At 46.0% G+C, this 12,154-nt stretch overlaps 1 protein-coding gene across 2 annotated transcripts; it reads right to left on the bottom strand.

Annotated features, from left to right (window-relative positions):
• Positions 1-1,084: 1,084 nt before the first annotated feature.
• On the bottom strand, positions 1,085-5,325 carry LOC124039372 (circumsporozoite protein-like). 2 transcript variants are annotated; one of them, XM_046355334.1, is made up of 3 exons: positions 4,014-5,325; positions 3,441-3,525; positions 1,085-2,272 (listed from the first exon to the last, which is right to left on the bottom strand). In XM_046355334.1, the coding sequence occupies exon 1, from the start codon at positions 4,984-4,986 to the stop codon at positions 4,330-4,332; it is 657 nt and encodes a 218-aa protein (XP_046211290.1). In that variant the 5' UTR covers positions 4,987-5,325; the 3' UTR covers positions 1,085-2,272; positions 3,441-3,525; positions 4,014-4,329. The 2 variants fall into 2 exon arrangements, with proteins under 2 accessions (XP_046211290.1, XP_046211291.1); XM_046355335.1 differs by lacking the exon at positions 3,441-3,525.
• Positions 5,326-12,154: the final 6,829 nt, after the last annotated feature.

The raw sequence follows: 12,154 nt of genomic DNA on the forward strand, positions 1-12,154 counted from the left end.
TAATTACATTATAGCAATTAAACACTGGAGTGATAGATGTGCAGAAGATGAATGTGCAAGTAGAGATACTGGGGTGCAAATGAGCAAGGTAAATAAATAAATACAGTATGGGGATGAGGTAGTTGGATGGGCTGTTTACAGATGGGCTATTTACAGGTGCAGTGATCTGTGAGCTGATCTGACAGCTGGTGCTTAAAGCTAGTGAGGGAGATATGAGTCTCCAGCTTCAGTGATTTTTGCAGTTCGTTCCAGTCATTGGCAGCAGAGAACTGGAAGGAAAGGTGTCCAAAGGAGGAATTGGCTTTGGGGGTGACAAGTGAGATATACCTCCTGGAGCGCGTGCTACCTCCTGGTGGGTGCTGCTATGGTGACCAGTGAGCTGAGATAAGGCGGGGCTTTACCTAGCAGAGACCTGTAGATGACCTGGAGCCAGTGAGAATGGACAGGTCGCAATGGTGGGTAGTATATGGGGCAAAAGCCTACGGGTTGATTTGGAATGAAACAATGTTGTCAATCCACAAGCTCTTGGTTGGATTCGGTGTCCCTGTGTGGTATCAGATGAGGAAAAAAGAAACAAGATAAGACATGATGCAATAACTATCTGTATCTCACGAATGAGAAAATTCAATCAGAAATATATGTTTTTAAAGAGTCAGATGAGAGAGTAGTTTTTCCAAAGGTAACCACTGGAGGGCGATCTCCATCCATGGCAGATCTTCAATAGCCTGGTCCCATATCATAGTTTACTACTATACTACTGCATTATGTGCTGTAGCCAACACATCTGTAATTCAGCCGTACATTATTTGATTGATTAATGATTAGACAGGCTAGCACAATGTGTGTGTGTGTGTGTGTGTGTGTGTGTGTGTGTGTGTGTGTGTGTGTGTGTGTGTGTGTGTGTGTGTGTGTGTGTGTGTGTGTGTGTGTGTGTGTGCGTGCGTGCGTGCGTGCGTGCGTGCGTGTGTGTGTGTGTGCGTGCGTGTGTGTGTCCTCTCTCTCAGAATACGTACAAACACATCAACTAGTTTAGTTTTTAGTTTTTTTTTATTCATCTTTTCTTTATACAATGTTATTTACAGGGGCTTGGGCAAAGGTGATACTTTTGTGATACTTTTATTTAATGTGCTATATATTCTTGCAGTATCTTAATAATGTACCATAAATATGACATTTAATGAAGGATATACTGTGTTTTGAGAGCAACATGTCTGACTTCTCCCCAAAACCTGGGTGTTATTCATTAGTGTACACCGTAGCGAAAAGTTTTGCAGCAGAAAAAGACAACAACTGTTTCTTATTGGGAAAATTCCACCCGGTTTCAACCTGTTTGTTTCCATTTCATAACTCATGAATATGCCCCAGGCTTACAAGTTCACTTGAACGTTGGCTCAAGTTTGATTTTAAATCCTCCCTCTTGCGTGCCACAAATATCTCCCTCCCTAGACTAAGTCCCTTAACTGATGTCCACTCCTTATTAGTCCCCACTACCACCTACGTCAAATCCAGAATATGACCAAAATGTTTTTGGTCTGTTAACAAGAAGAAACGTATGTTACCCTGCAGAGAGGACCAAAGCAAAGCAGAGCAAACATCAGAGAGAATATGTAACCCTCGCTCTCCCATAATACTTGAGTTAGACACTAATCCCTCTAACATGAAACATGGGGGATGCATCATTTGTTGCTATTCATATTGCAAATGGAGCTCTGTGATTGGTCAAGTCATTGGTTGGTCTCGATGGGCACTGAGCTGACAAGGCCCTTGTTTTGTTTTTTTACATAAGAGGCTTTAGCATGTCAAGTCCCTCGGTATCACGACTCTCTGACTGTTGGTTGATTCAAAGTCGTGGCAGAGCAGATGACTTGATGTGACTGAGGCTTGATGTGGCTGAGTGGAGAACAGTCACAGGACATCCTGCTCCAATCGACCGTCAGTCTCTTCATTGAAGTAACTGGTCTTAATGATAGTTGTTGTACCATTGTGGCTCGGATGTCTCCTCCAGTTTCTATGAAGTAGTGTGGACTACATGGAAGCTATTGGGTATTGCAGTTCTCCATTAGTTCATAGTTCTAGCATTATACATCTAGAACCTGATCCCAATGTGGATCATTCTTAGTGAGGTGTGGCCGGGTGTCGTCTATTGGTCCTTTGGCATCGTCACGCCCAACGATGTAGCGATGGGGTGAGCAGGAGAGAGAGGAGGGTGATTCCATAATGTCAGAGGTACTCTGGTTTCTGAATGGTGGTGACTCCATACTGATCTGCTGCCCTGGGGAAAGACAGCGGGAGGAGACATTACCTTCAACACCAGACAGTTATGATGGAACCGAGGCTCCATTGTGGCACATATATTAGTGTAAATGAAACCTATCTATATACTAAAGATGTTCACATCCGTCCCAGCTGGCACCAGACTGCTGATGCCTTGGGGGGAGATAAAGACAGAGGAAACGTTAAATTCAACATGACAGAACAGAGGGTTTATAACTAGTCGTCTGTGATGTAGGCTCTCTCTTTTGATCACTAAAACAGATGCTTTCAAATGTGCAAGGTTGCATTTGTGGAAAGCTCGTTATTCACTTTTTCACCAGTGACATTAACTGTGTCGGTGTCCCAAATGGCACTGACACAGCGCTGGTCAAAATTAGGGCACTATGTAGAGAATAGGGTGCCATTTGGGACACAAACTGTCTGGTTTTTAGCCTCCTCATATAAACACACGTATTCTAAAACACTCTAGATAAGAGCCTGTGTCTGGCTTTAACTCTATCACAATGGCAGCCAATGTTTTCACAGTGCTTTCACAATCATTTCTGTCAATCATCGACAGAGTGAAGCCAGCATTCATTCATTGACTGGGAGGCTTTGTGTTCTTGGGCCACATTCATTTTTACTGATGGAGTTCGTGCCTGCGGGATAAAGAGGGATTTAAAAGGCAGAGGATAGACAGAGGTTTAAACAGAACGAGACTGAGGCTTGGTATAGTAGTGGGGGTTGGAGATGTTATTAGGGTCTGGTGATCAGTGAATGTTCTTATCATAGGGGAGTGTCTGACTGTCTGCCTACTCTCTTTAGATCACTTTAAAGCATTCATCATGTGTCTATTCCATCATTCATTCATTTATTGCCTTTTGCATGCCAATCGGAGTGTTTGTGTGGGTGTGTGTGAGTGTGTGTGTGTGTGTGTGTGTGTGTGTTTGCGAGTTTGAGTGTGTGCGAGTGTGTGTGTGTGTGTGTGTGTGTGTGTGTGTGTGTGTGTGTGTGTGTGTGTGTGTGTGTGTGTGTGTGTGTGTGTGTGTGTGTGTGTGTGTGTGTGTGTGTGTGTGTGTGTGTGTGTGTGTGTGTTTACGTGTGTGTGTGAGTGCGTGTGCGTGTGTGTGTGTGTGTGCGTGTGTGTATGTGTGCAAGTGTGCGAGTGTAAGTGTGTGTGCAAGTACGTGCGAGTGTGTCCCTGTTCATCTTTCTGCGAGCATGTGGGTGGGGGATTCCCTTACAGCAGCCTCCCAGCCTGCCAGGTCCCACCTGCAGAAAACACAGGTTCATATGAACCTCTGCTGAAGTCATTCACATCAAGAGGACATCTTCGCCTACATGCAAGACTCAATGTTAAAAGCACCTTACTGTTTAGTGCTGATATTCTAGTTACATATTTAAAACATCCTACAAAAGGAATTGGGTTAATGAATTCATGCCTGTCACCTTCCAATAAACTAATGTGTTCAATTAACCAATCATATTGATGACTCACACACTGTGGTAACAGCCTGGATTGATTGGACATGAGAACCCAGTAAAAACATCTGTATTTAGACACTGATTTCTGTGTTGTGATTACATGCATTCACCAATTGATACATTGTGACATGTATAGTTTGACATGTAGTGGATAGATGTGCTTGAAATGTACAGACACACGCACACACACACAGACACACACACACACCCACACACACACGCACACACACACACGCACACGCACACACACACACCAATAACCCCTGCCGACTTACCTTCTCAGCGATATAGACACCAACATCATACAAAACGATCAAAATAAAAAACATCTACAGAGCAAAAATAAAATACTAAACAAAACAGCAGCAATTTACATCCAGTCCAGTCCAGTCCAGGCCTTTTCTATACAACCAAATCTCCCCTCTCCTCCATCTCTCCTCCACAGTGTCAAATCCAGAACTTAGCATCTCTCTTCTCTTAAGTCATGGACTCCCCCACCTCCTCCCTCTCTCCTCCACGGTGTCAAATCCAGAACTTAGCATCTCTCTTCTCTTAAGTCATGGACTCCCCCACCTCCTCCCTCTCTCCTTATCAGACCAGGGTGCTCCTCTTCTCCCTCCCCAGGTCGGGGGTGGGCGTCAGCGCCGGCGGCTCGTAGTGGTTCCTGCTGTGCTCGTAGTGGTTCCTGCTGTGCTCATAGTGGTTCCTACTGATTTCTGGCTTCCTGCTCAGTTCTGGGTTCCTGCTGGGTTCTGGCTTCCTGCTGGGTTCTGGGTTCCTGCTAGGTTCCAAGTTCCTGCTGGGTTCTGGCTTCCTGTTGGGTTCTGGGTTCCTGCTAGGTTCCAAGTTCATGCTGGGTTCTGGCTTCCTGCTGGGTTCTGGGTTCCTGCTAGGTTCCAAGTTCATGCTGGGTTCTGGCTTCCTGTTGGGTTCTGGGTTCCTGCTGGCTTCTGGCTTCCTGTTGGGTTCTGGGTTTCTGCTGGGTTCTGGAGCAGCCATGTTGTTCTGGTTCTGCTGCTCATAGCGAGATGAGGCAGGAGAGTTTTGCATGACCACAAGGCGTATGGGCGACTGGCTGGGGGGTGCGGGGGGCGCGGGGGCGTACTCCTTGGTGGGGTCCTTCCCCTGGCAGTCATACAGGATGCAGGAGATGAGGAAGACAAGGAGGAGGATGGCGTAGCTGGCCACCAGGATGATGAGGTTCAGGGTCACAGGGTCAATCTCCAAGTAGAATTCCATGAAACCCATCACGACGCTTCATATCTCGCTGCCGCCCACGGGAAAATGACGGGGCACCGGCCGGAGGAGCCAGAGCCTTAGGATGAAGGGATGAAGAGAATCAGAGAGGAAGAGAGCAACAGCTATAGATAGCCTGCACCATCCCATTGAGATCCAAAGAGATAGAGAGAGATGGACAGGAAGAAAGTTAGATAGCTGGAGAGGGAGAGCAACAGATAGTAGACGATGGCAGCAGGGAGAAAGAGCAAGGAAGGGATCACGAGAGAGAAAAAGAGAGAGAGAGAGAGAGAGAGAGAGAGCAAGAGAGAGAATGAGACAGAGAGAGAGAGAGAGAGAGCGAGGCAGGCTGTGGGTGACATCAGGCTCTGGCCCACAGATCAGAAAGGATATGAAGGCTTTGTGCATCGTGTTAATCCACTCCTCTCTGCCAACCTTGAATTCCTGCAACCAATGATTAAAACTGCTCAGTTTAATAACTTAAGCCACCATTTTGCCAACTTCACATACCGTAGCAGGGCTGGAAGCTAAATTGGGTTCAATGGAAGAGATGATGGTTTTTGGACTGTCAACACACACACACACACACAAACCGGTCAGCTTGCCATGAACATGCCACTGGGGATTTGGGGGATTTTGGGGCTCATGTAATGTGTTAAAAAAATGGATTTATGGATTTATTATGTCGCTAGCAGTGATTAATATTTGGATATAAAATTTGAATTAACTTATACTGAACACAAATATAAACACAACAAGTGTTGGTCCCCTGTGTCATGAGCTGAATTAAAAGATCCCAGAAATTGTCCATATGCACAAAAAGCATATTTCTCTCAAATTGTTTCCACAAATTTGTTTACATCCAAGCTAATGAGCATTTTTGTTTTGCCAAGATAATCCTTCCACCTGAAAGGTGTGGCATACCAATAATCTGATTAAAAACCATGATAATTACACAGGTGCACCTTATGCTGGAGATAATAAAAGGCCACTCTAAAATGTGCAGTTTTGTCACACAACACAATGCCTCCAACGTCGTTTTAGAGAATTTGACCTCCACACCCAGCTTTTTCACCTGCGGGATCGTCTGAGACCAGCCATCCAGACAGCTGATGAAACTGTGGGTTTGCACAACCAAAGATTTTCTGCGCAAATACAGCATGTATGGCGTTGTGTGGGCGAGTGGTTTGCTGATGTCAACGTTTTGAACACAATGCTCCATGGTGGCGGTGTGGTTATAGTATGGGCAGTCATAAACTACAGACAACAAACACAATTGCATTTTATCAATGGCAATTTGAATGCACAGAAATACTGTGACCATATCCTGAGACCCATTGTCGTGTCATTCATCTGCCGCCATTACCTCATGTTTCAGCATGATAATACACGGGCCCCATGTCACGAGGATCTGTACACAGTTGCTGGAAGCTAAAAATGTTCCAGTTCTTCCATGGTCTGCATAATCACCAGACATGTCACCCATTGAGCACGTTTGGGATGCTCTGGATCAACGTGTACGACAGTGTGTTCCACTTCCCGCCTACACCTAGCAACTTCGCACAGCCATTGAAGAGGAGTGGGACAACAATCAACAGCCTGATCAACTCTATGCGAAGGAGATGTGTCGCACTGCATGAGGCAAATGGTGGTCACACCAGATACTGACTGGTTTTCTGATCTACCATTTTTTAAGGTATCTGTGACCAACAGATGCCTATCTGTATTCCCAGTCATCTGAAATCCATAAATTAGGGCCTAAGGAATTTATTTAAATTGACTGATTTCCTTATATGAACTGTAACCTTATATGGTCTGTAACCTTTTATGGTCTGTAACCTTATATGATCTGTAACCTTATATGGTCTGTAACCTTATATGGTCTGTAACCTAATATGGTCTGTAACCTTATATGGTCTGTAACCTTATATGGTCTGTAACCTTATATGGTCTGTAACCTTATATGGTCTGTAACCTTATGTGGTCTGTAACCTTACGTGGTCTGTAATCTTACGTGGTCTGTAACCTTATATGGTCTGTAACCTTATATGGTCTGGAACCTTATATGGTCTGTAACCTTACATGGTCTGTAAGTAAAATTGTAGAAATTGTTACGTGTTACATTTATATTTTTTGTTCGGTGTAAAGGCAAACTGTGAACATGAAGCCAAATGTATGTCCTCTCTATTTTGGATCGAAGGCCAATCCAATATATCAGCATCAAATCATAGTGTCTTACAAAAGGTTTATTTTCAATATAATAAACTTTAGAAAACCTGGAACAAAATGACTTGTCCTGTTCTGACCTGTTCTCCTTGTATGGTGTTCCCTCTGAACACTGAGACTTAAAGTGGTTTGTGTGTGTGTAAAAATCTGTCGTTCTGCCCCTGAACACTGAGACTTAAAGTGGTTTGTGTGTGTGTAACAATCTGTCGTTCTGCCCCTGAACACTGAGACTTAAAGTGGTTTGTGTGTGTGTAAAAATCTGTCGTTCTGCCCCTGAACAAGGCAGTTAACCCACTGTTCCTAGGCCAGTTAACCCACTGTTCCTAGGCCAGTTAACCCACTGTTCCTAGGCCAGTTAACCCACTGTTCTTAGGCCAGTTAACCCACTGTTCCTAGGCCAGTTAACCCACTGTTCCTAGACCAGTTAACCCACTGTTCCTAGGCCAGTTAACCCACTGTTCCTAGGCCAGTTAACCCACTGTTCCTAGGCCAGTTAACCCACTGTTCTTAGGCCAGTTAACCCACTGTTCCTAGGCCAGTTAACCCACTGTTCCTAGAGCAGTTAACCCACTGTTCCTAGGCCAGTTAACCCACTGTTCCTAGGCCAGTTAACCCACTGTTCCTAGGCCAGTTAACCCACTGTTCCCAGTTGGCCATCATTGTAAATTAGAATTTGTTCTTAAATAACTTGCTTAGTTAAATAAAGGTTCAATCTGTGTTGGGACCATCTGTAGAGTTTCACATCCCAGTGTGACAAATACACACACAGTTTAATAAGGGCAAACATTTTAGGCTTATTGCAAAAGTGAGTGTGTGCATATGTAGTGTGGACTGGACCACCAGGCTACAACACTCTGCCATTTTGATCGTGAGCTGTGATGACGACCACAAGGGATTACAGAACGGAAATCATGTCTGGAAGGAAGAGATCACTGGACTGATGCCTATTGGGTACAGAAAGTACTAAAAGTACTTTGATGGAAGTCCCTCCTGGATCATAATGCTTGTAGCATGATACCCAGTCGAAACAGTTTGCACATATATAATGACAATATTTTGTGACGTTTTTGTTCGTTTTGGTGTTTGGCAGGTGTTTGTTTGTTCGCGCATACAACTTTTTTCTTGAGGCACGTCAAAGTTTAGTAGCCGAAAGTCTACACCTCTTCGTTGGTGATTGTACTACTGGAGGAGTGGGAACCATGAATGGGATTCTTCAATTCAGTTTTTGTTGTTTTTAAATGAGAGATTACTAGTTTTCATGCACATTTTTTTTACTTGAGAAATATTGCACCAAACATCTTAAATGTAAAATTGCACAAATAAGACCTCCTCTGTAAAAACGTCATAATTAATGACAGGTTTCTTGATATATCTAACTGGTGGACAATTCGGATGATAAACAGTAGAATACTAGTAAATCAAATCAAATCAAATTGTATTTGTCACATACACATGGTTAGCAGATGTTAATGCGAGTGTAGCGAAATGCTTGTGCTTCTAGTTCCGACAATGCAGTAATAACCAACAAGTAATCTAACTAACAATTCCAAAACTACTGTCTTATACACAGTGTAAGGGGATAAAGAATATGTACATAAAGATATATGAATGAGTGATGGTACAGTGCGGCATAGGCAAGATACAGTAGATGGTATCGAGTACAGTATATACATATGAGATGAGTATGTAAACAAAGTGGCATAGTTTAAAGTGGCTAGTGATACATGTATTACATAAGGATGCAGTAGATGATATAGAGTACAGTATATACGTATGCATATGAGATGAATAATGTAGGGTATGTAAACATTATATTAGGTAGCATTGTTTAAAGTGGCTAGTGATATATTTTACATAATTTCCCATCAATTCCCATTATTAAAGTGGCTGGAGTTGAGTCAGTGTCAGTGTGTTGGCAGCAGCCACTCAATGTTAGTGTTGGCTGTTTAACAGTCTGATGGCCTTGAGATAGAAGCTGTTTTTCAGTCTCTCGGTCCCAGCTTTGATGCACCTGTACTGACCTCGCCTTCTGGATGATAGCGGGGTGAACAGGCAGTGGCTCGGGTGGTTGTTGTCCTTGATGATCTTTATGGCCTTCCTGTAACATCAGGTGGTGTAGATGTCCTGGAGGGCAGGTAGTTTGCCCCCGGTGATGCGTTGTGCAGACCTCACTACCCTCTGGAGAGCCTTACGGTTGTGGGCGGAGCAGTTGCCGTACCAGGCGGTGATACAGCCCGCCAGGATGCTCTCGATTGTGCATCTGTAGAAGTTTGTGGGTGCTTTTTGTGACAAGCAAAATTTCTTCAGCCTCCTGAGGTTGAAGAGGCGCTGCTGCGCCTTCTTCACGATGCTGTCTGTGTGAGTGGTCCAATTCAGTTTGTCTGTGATGTGTGTGCCGAGGAACTTAAAACTTACTACCCTCTCCACTACTGTTCCATCGATGTGGATAGGGGGGTGTTCCCTCTGCTGTTTCCTGAAGTCCACAATCATCTCATTCGTTTTGTTGACGTTGAGTGTGAGGTTATTTTCCTGACACCACACTCCGAGGGCCCTCACCTCCTCCCTGTAGGCCGTCTCGTCGTTGTTGGTAATCAAGCCTACCACTGTAGTGTCGTCCGCAAACCTGATGATTGAGTTGGAGGTGTGCGTGGCCACGCAGTCGTGGGTGAACAGGGAGTAAAGGAGAGGGCTCAGAACGCACCCTTGTGGGGCCCCAGTGTTGAGGATCAGCGGGGTGGAGATGTTGTTGCCTACCCTCACCACCTGTGGGCGGCCCGTCAGGAAGTCCAGTACCCAGTTGCACAGGGCGGGGTCGAGACCCATGGTCTCGAGCTTGATGACGAGCTTGGAGGGTACTATGGTGTTGAATGCCGAGCTGTAGTCGATGAACAGCATTCTCACATAGGTATTCCTCTTGTCCAGATGGGTTAGGGCAGTGTGCAGTGTGGTTGAGATTGCATCGTCTGTGGACCTATTTGGGCGGTAAGCAAATTGGAGTGGGTCTAGGGTGTCAGGTAGGGTGGAGGTGATATGGTCCTTGACTAGTCTCTCAAAGCACTTCATGATGACGGAAGTGAGTGCTACGGGGCGGTAGTCGTTAAGCTCAGTTACCTTAGCTTTCTTGGGAACAGGAACAATGGTGGCCCTCTTGAAGCATGTGGGAACAGCAGACTGGTATAGGGATTGATTGAATATGTCCGTAAACACACCGGCCAGCTGGTCTACGCATGCTCTGAGGGTGCGGCTGGGGATGCCGTCTGGGCCTGCAGCCTAGTAATGCATGAAATTAGTGCTTTATAGGCCTTTATAGGTGCTTTATAGGCCTCATAAACTCATCCCTGACCGCTGGCTACGTCCCTTCCGTCTTCAAGAGAGCGAGAGTTGCACCCCTTCTGAAAAAACCTACACTCGATCCCTCCGATGTCAACAACTACAGACCAGTATCCCTTCTTTCTTTTCTCTCCAAAACTCTTGAACGTGCCGTCCTTGGCCAGCTCTCCCGCTATCTCTCTCTGAATGACCTTCTTGATCCAAATCAGTCAGGTTTCAAGACCAGTCATTCAACTGAGACTGCTCTTCTCTGTATCACGGAGGCGCTCCGCACTGCTAAAGCCAACTCTCTCTCCTCTGCTCTCATCCTTCTAGACCTATCGGCTGCCTTCGATACTGTGAACCATCAGATCCTCCTCTCCACCCTCTCCGAGTTGGGCATCTCCGGCGCGGCCCACGCTTGGATTGCGTCCTACCTGACAGGTCACTCCTACCAGGTGGCGTGGCGAGAATCTGTCTCCTCACCACGCGCTCTCACCACTGGTGTCCCCCAGGGCTCTGTTCTAGGCCCTCTCCTATTCTCGCTATACACCAAGTCACTTGGCTCTGTCATAACCTCACATGGTCTCTCCTATCATTGCTATGCAGACGACACACAATTAATCTTCTCCTTTCCCCCTTCTGATGACCAGGTGGCGAATCGCATCTCTGCATGTCTGGCAGACATATCAGTGTGGATGACGGATCACCACCTCAAGCTGAACCTCGGCAAGACGGAGCTGCTCTTCCCCCCGGGGAAGGACTGCCCGTTCCATGATCTCGCCATCACGGTTGACAACTCCATTGTGTCCTCCTCCCAGAGCGCTAAGAACCTTGGCGTGATCCTGGACAACACCCTGTCGTTCTCAACTAACATCAAGGCGGTGGCCCGTTCCTGTAGGTTCATGCTCTACAACATCCGCAGAGTACGACCCTGCCTCACACAGGAAGCGGTGCAGGTCCTAATCCAGGCACTTGTCATCTCCCGTCTGGATTACTGCAACTCGCTGTTGGCTGGGCTCCCTGCCTGTGCCATTAAACCCCTACAACTCATCCAGAATGCCGCAGCCCGACTGGTGTTCAACCTTCCCAAGTTCTCTCACGTCACCCCACTCCTCCGCTCTCTCCACTGGCTTGAGGTTGAAGCTCGCATCCGCTACAAGACCATGGTGCTTGCCTACGGAGCTGTGAGGGGAACGGCACCTCAGTACCTCCAGGCTCTGATCAGGCCCTACACCCAAACAAGGGCACTGCGTTCATCCACCTCTGGCCTGCTCGCCTCCCTACCACTGAGGAAGTACAGTTCCCGCTCAGCCCAGTCAAAACTGTTCGCTGCTCTGGCCCCCCCAATGGTGGAACAAACTCCCTCACGACGCCAGGACAGCGGAGTCAATCACCACCTTCCGGAGACACCTGAAACCCCACCTCTTTAAGGAATACCTAGGATAGGATAAGTAATCCTTCTCACCCCCCCCCCCTTTAAGATTTAGATGCACTATTGTAAAGTGACTGTTCCACTGGATGCCATAAGGTGAATGCACCAATTTGTAAGTCGCTCTGGATAAGAGCGTCTGCTAAATGACTTAAATGTAATGTAAATGTTTAATTTATGAGGCCCGACTGCATGATAAATACGCAAATTAAT

This window comes from Oncorhynchus gorbuscha, linkage group LG07 (genome assembly GCF_021184085.1).
Source record: "Oncorhynchus gorbuscha isolate QuinsamMale2020 ecotype Even-year linkage group LG07, OgorEven_v1.0, whole genome shotgun sequence".
Classification (NCBI taxonomy): Eukaryota; Metazoa; Chordata; class Actinopteri; order Salmoniformes; family Salmonidae; genus Oncorhynchus; species Oncorhynchus gorbuscha.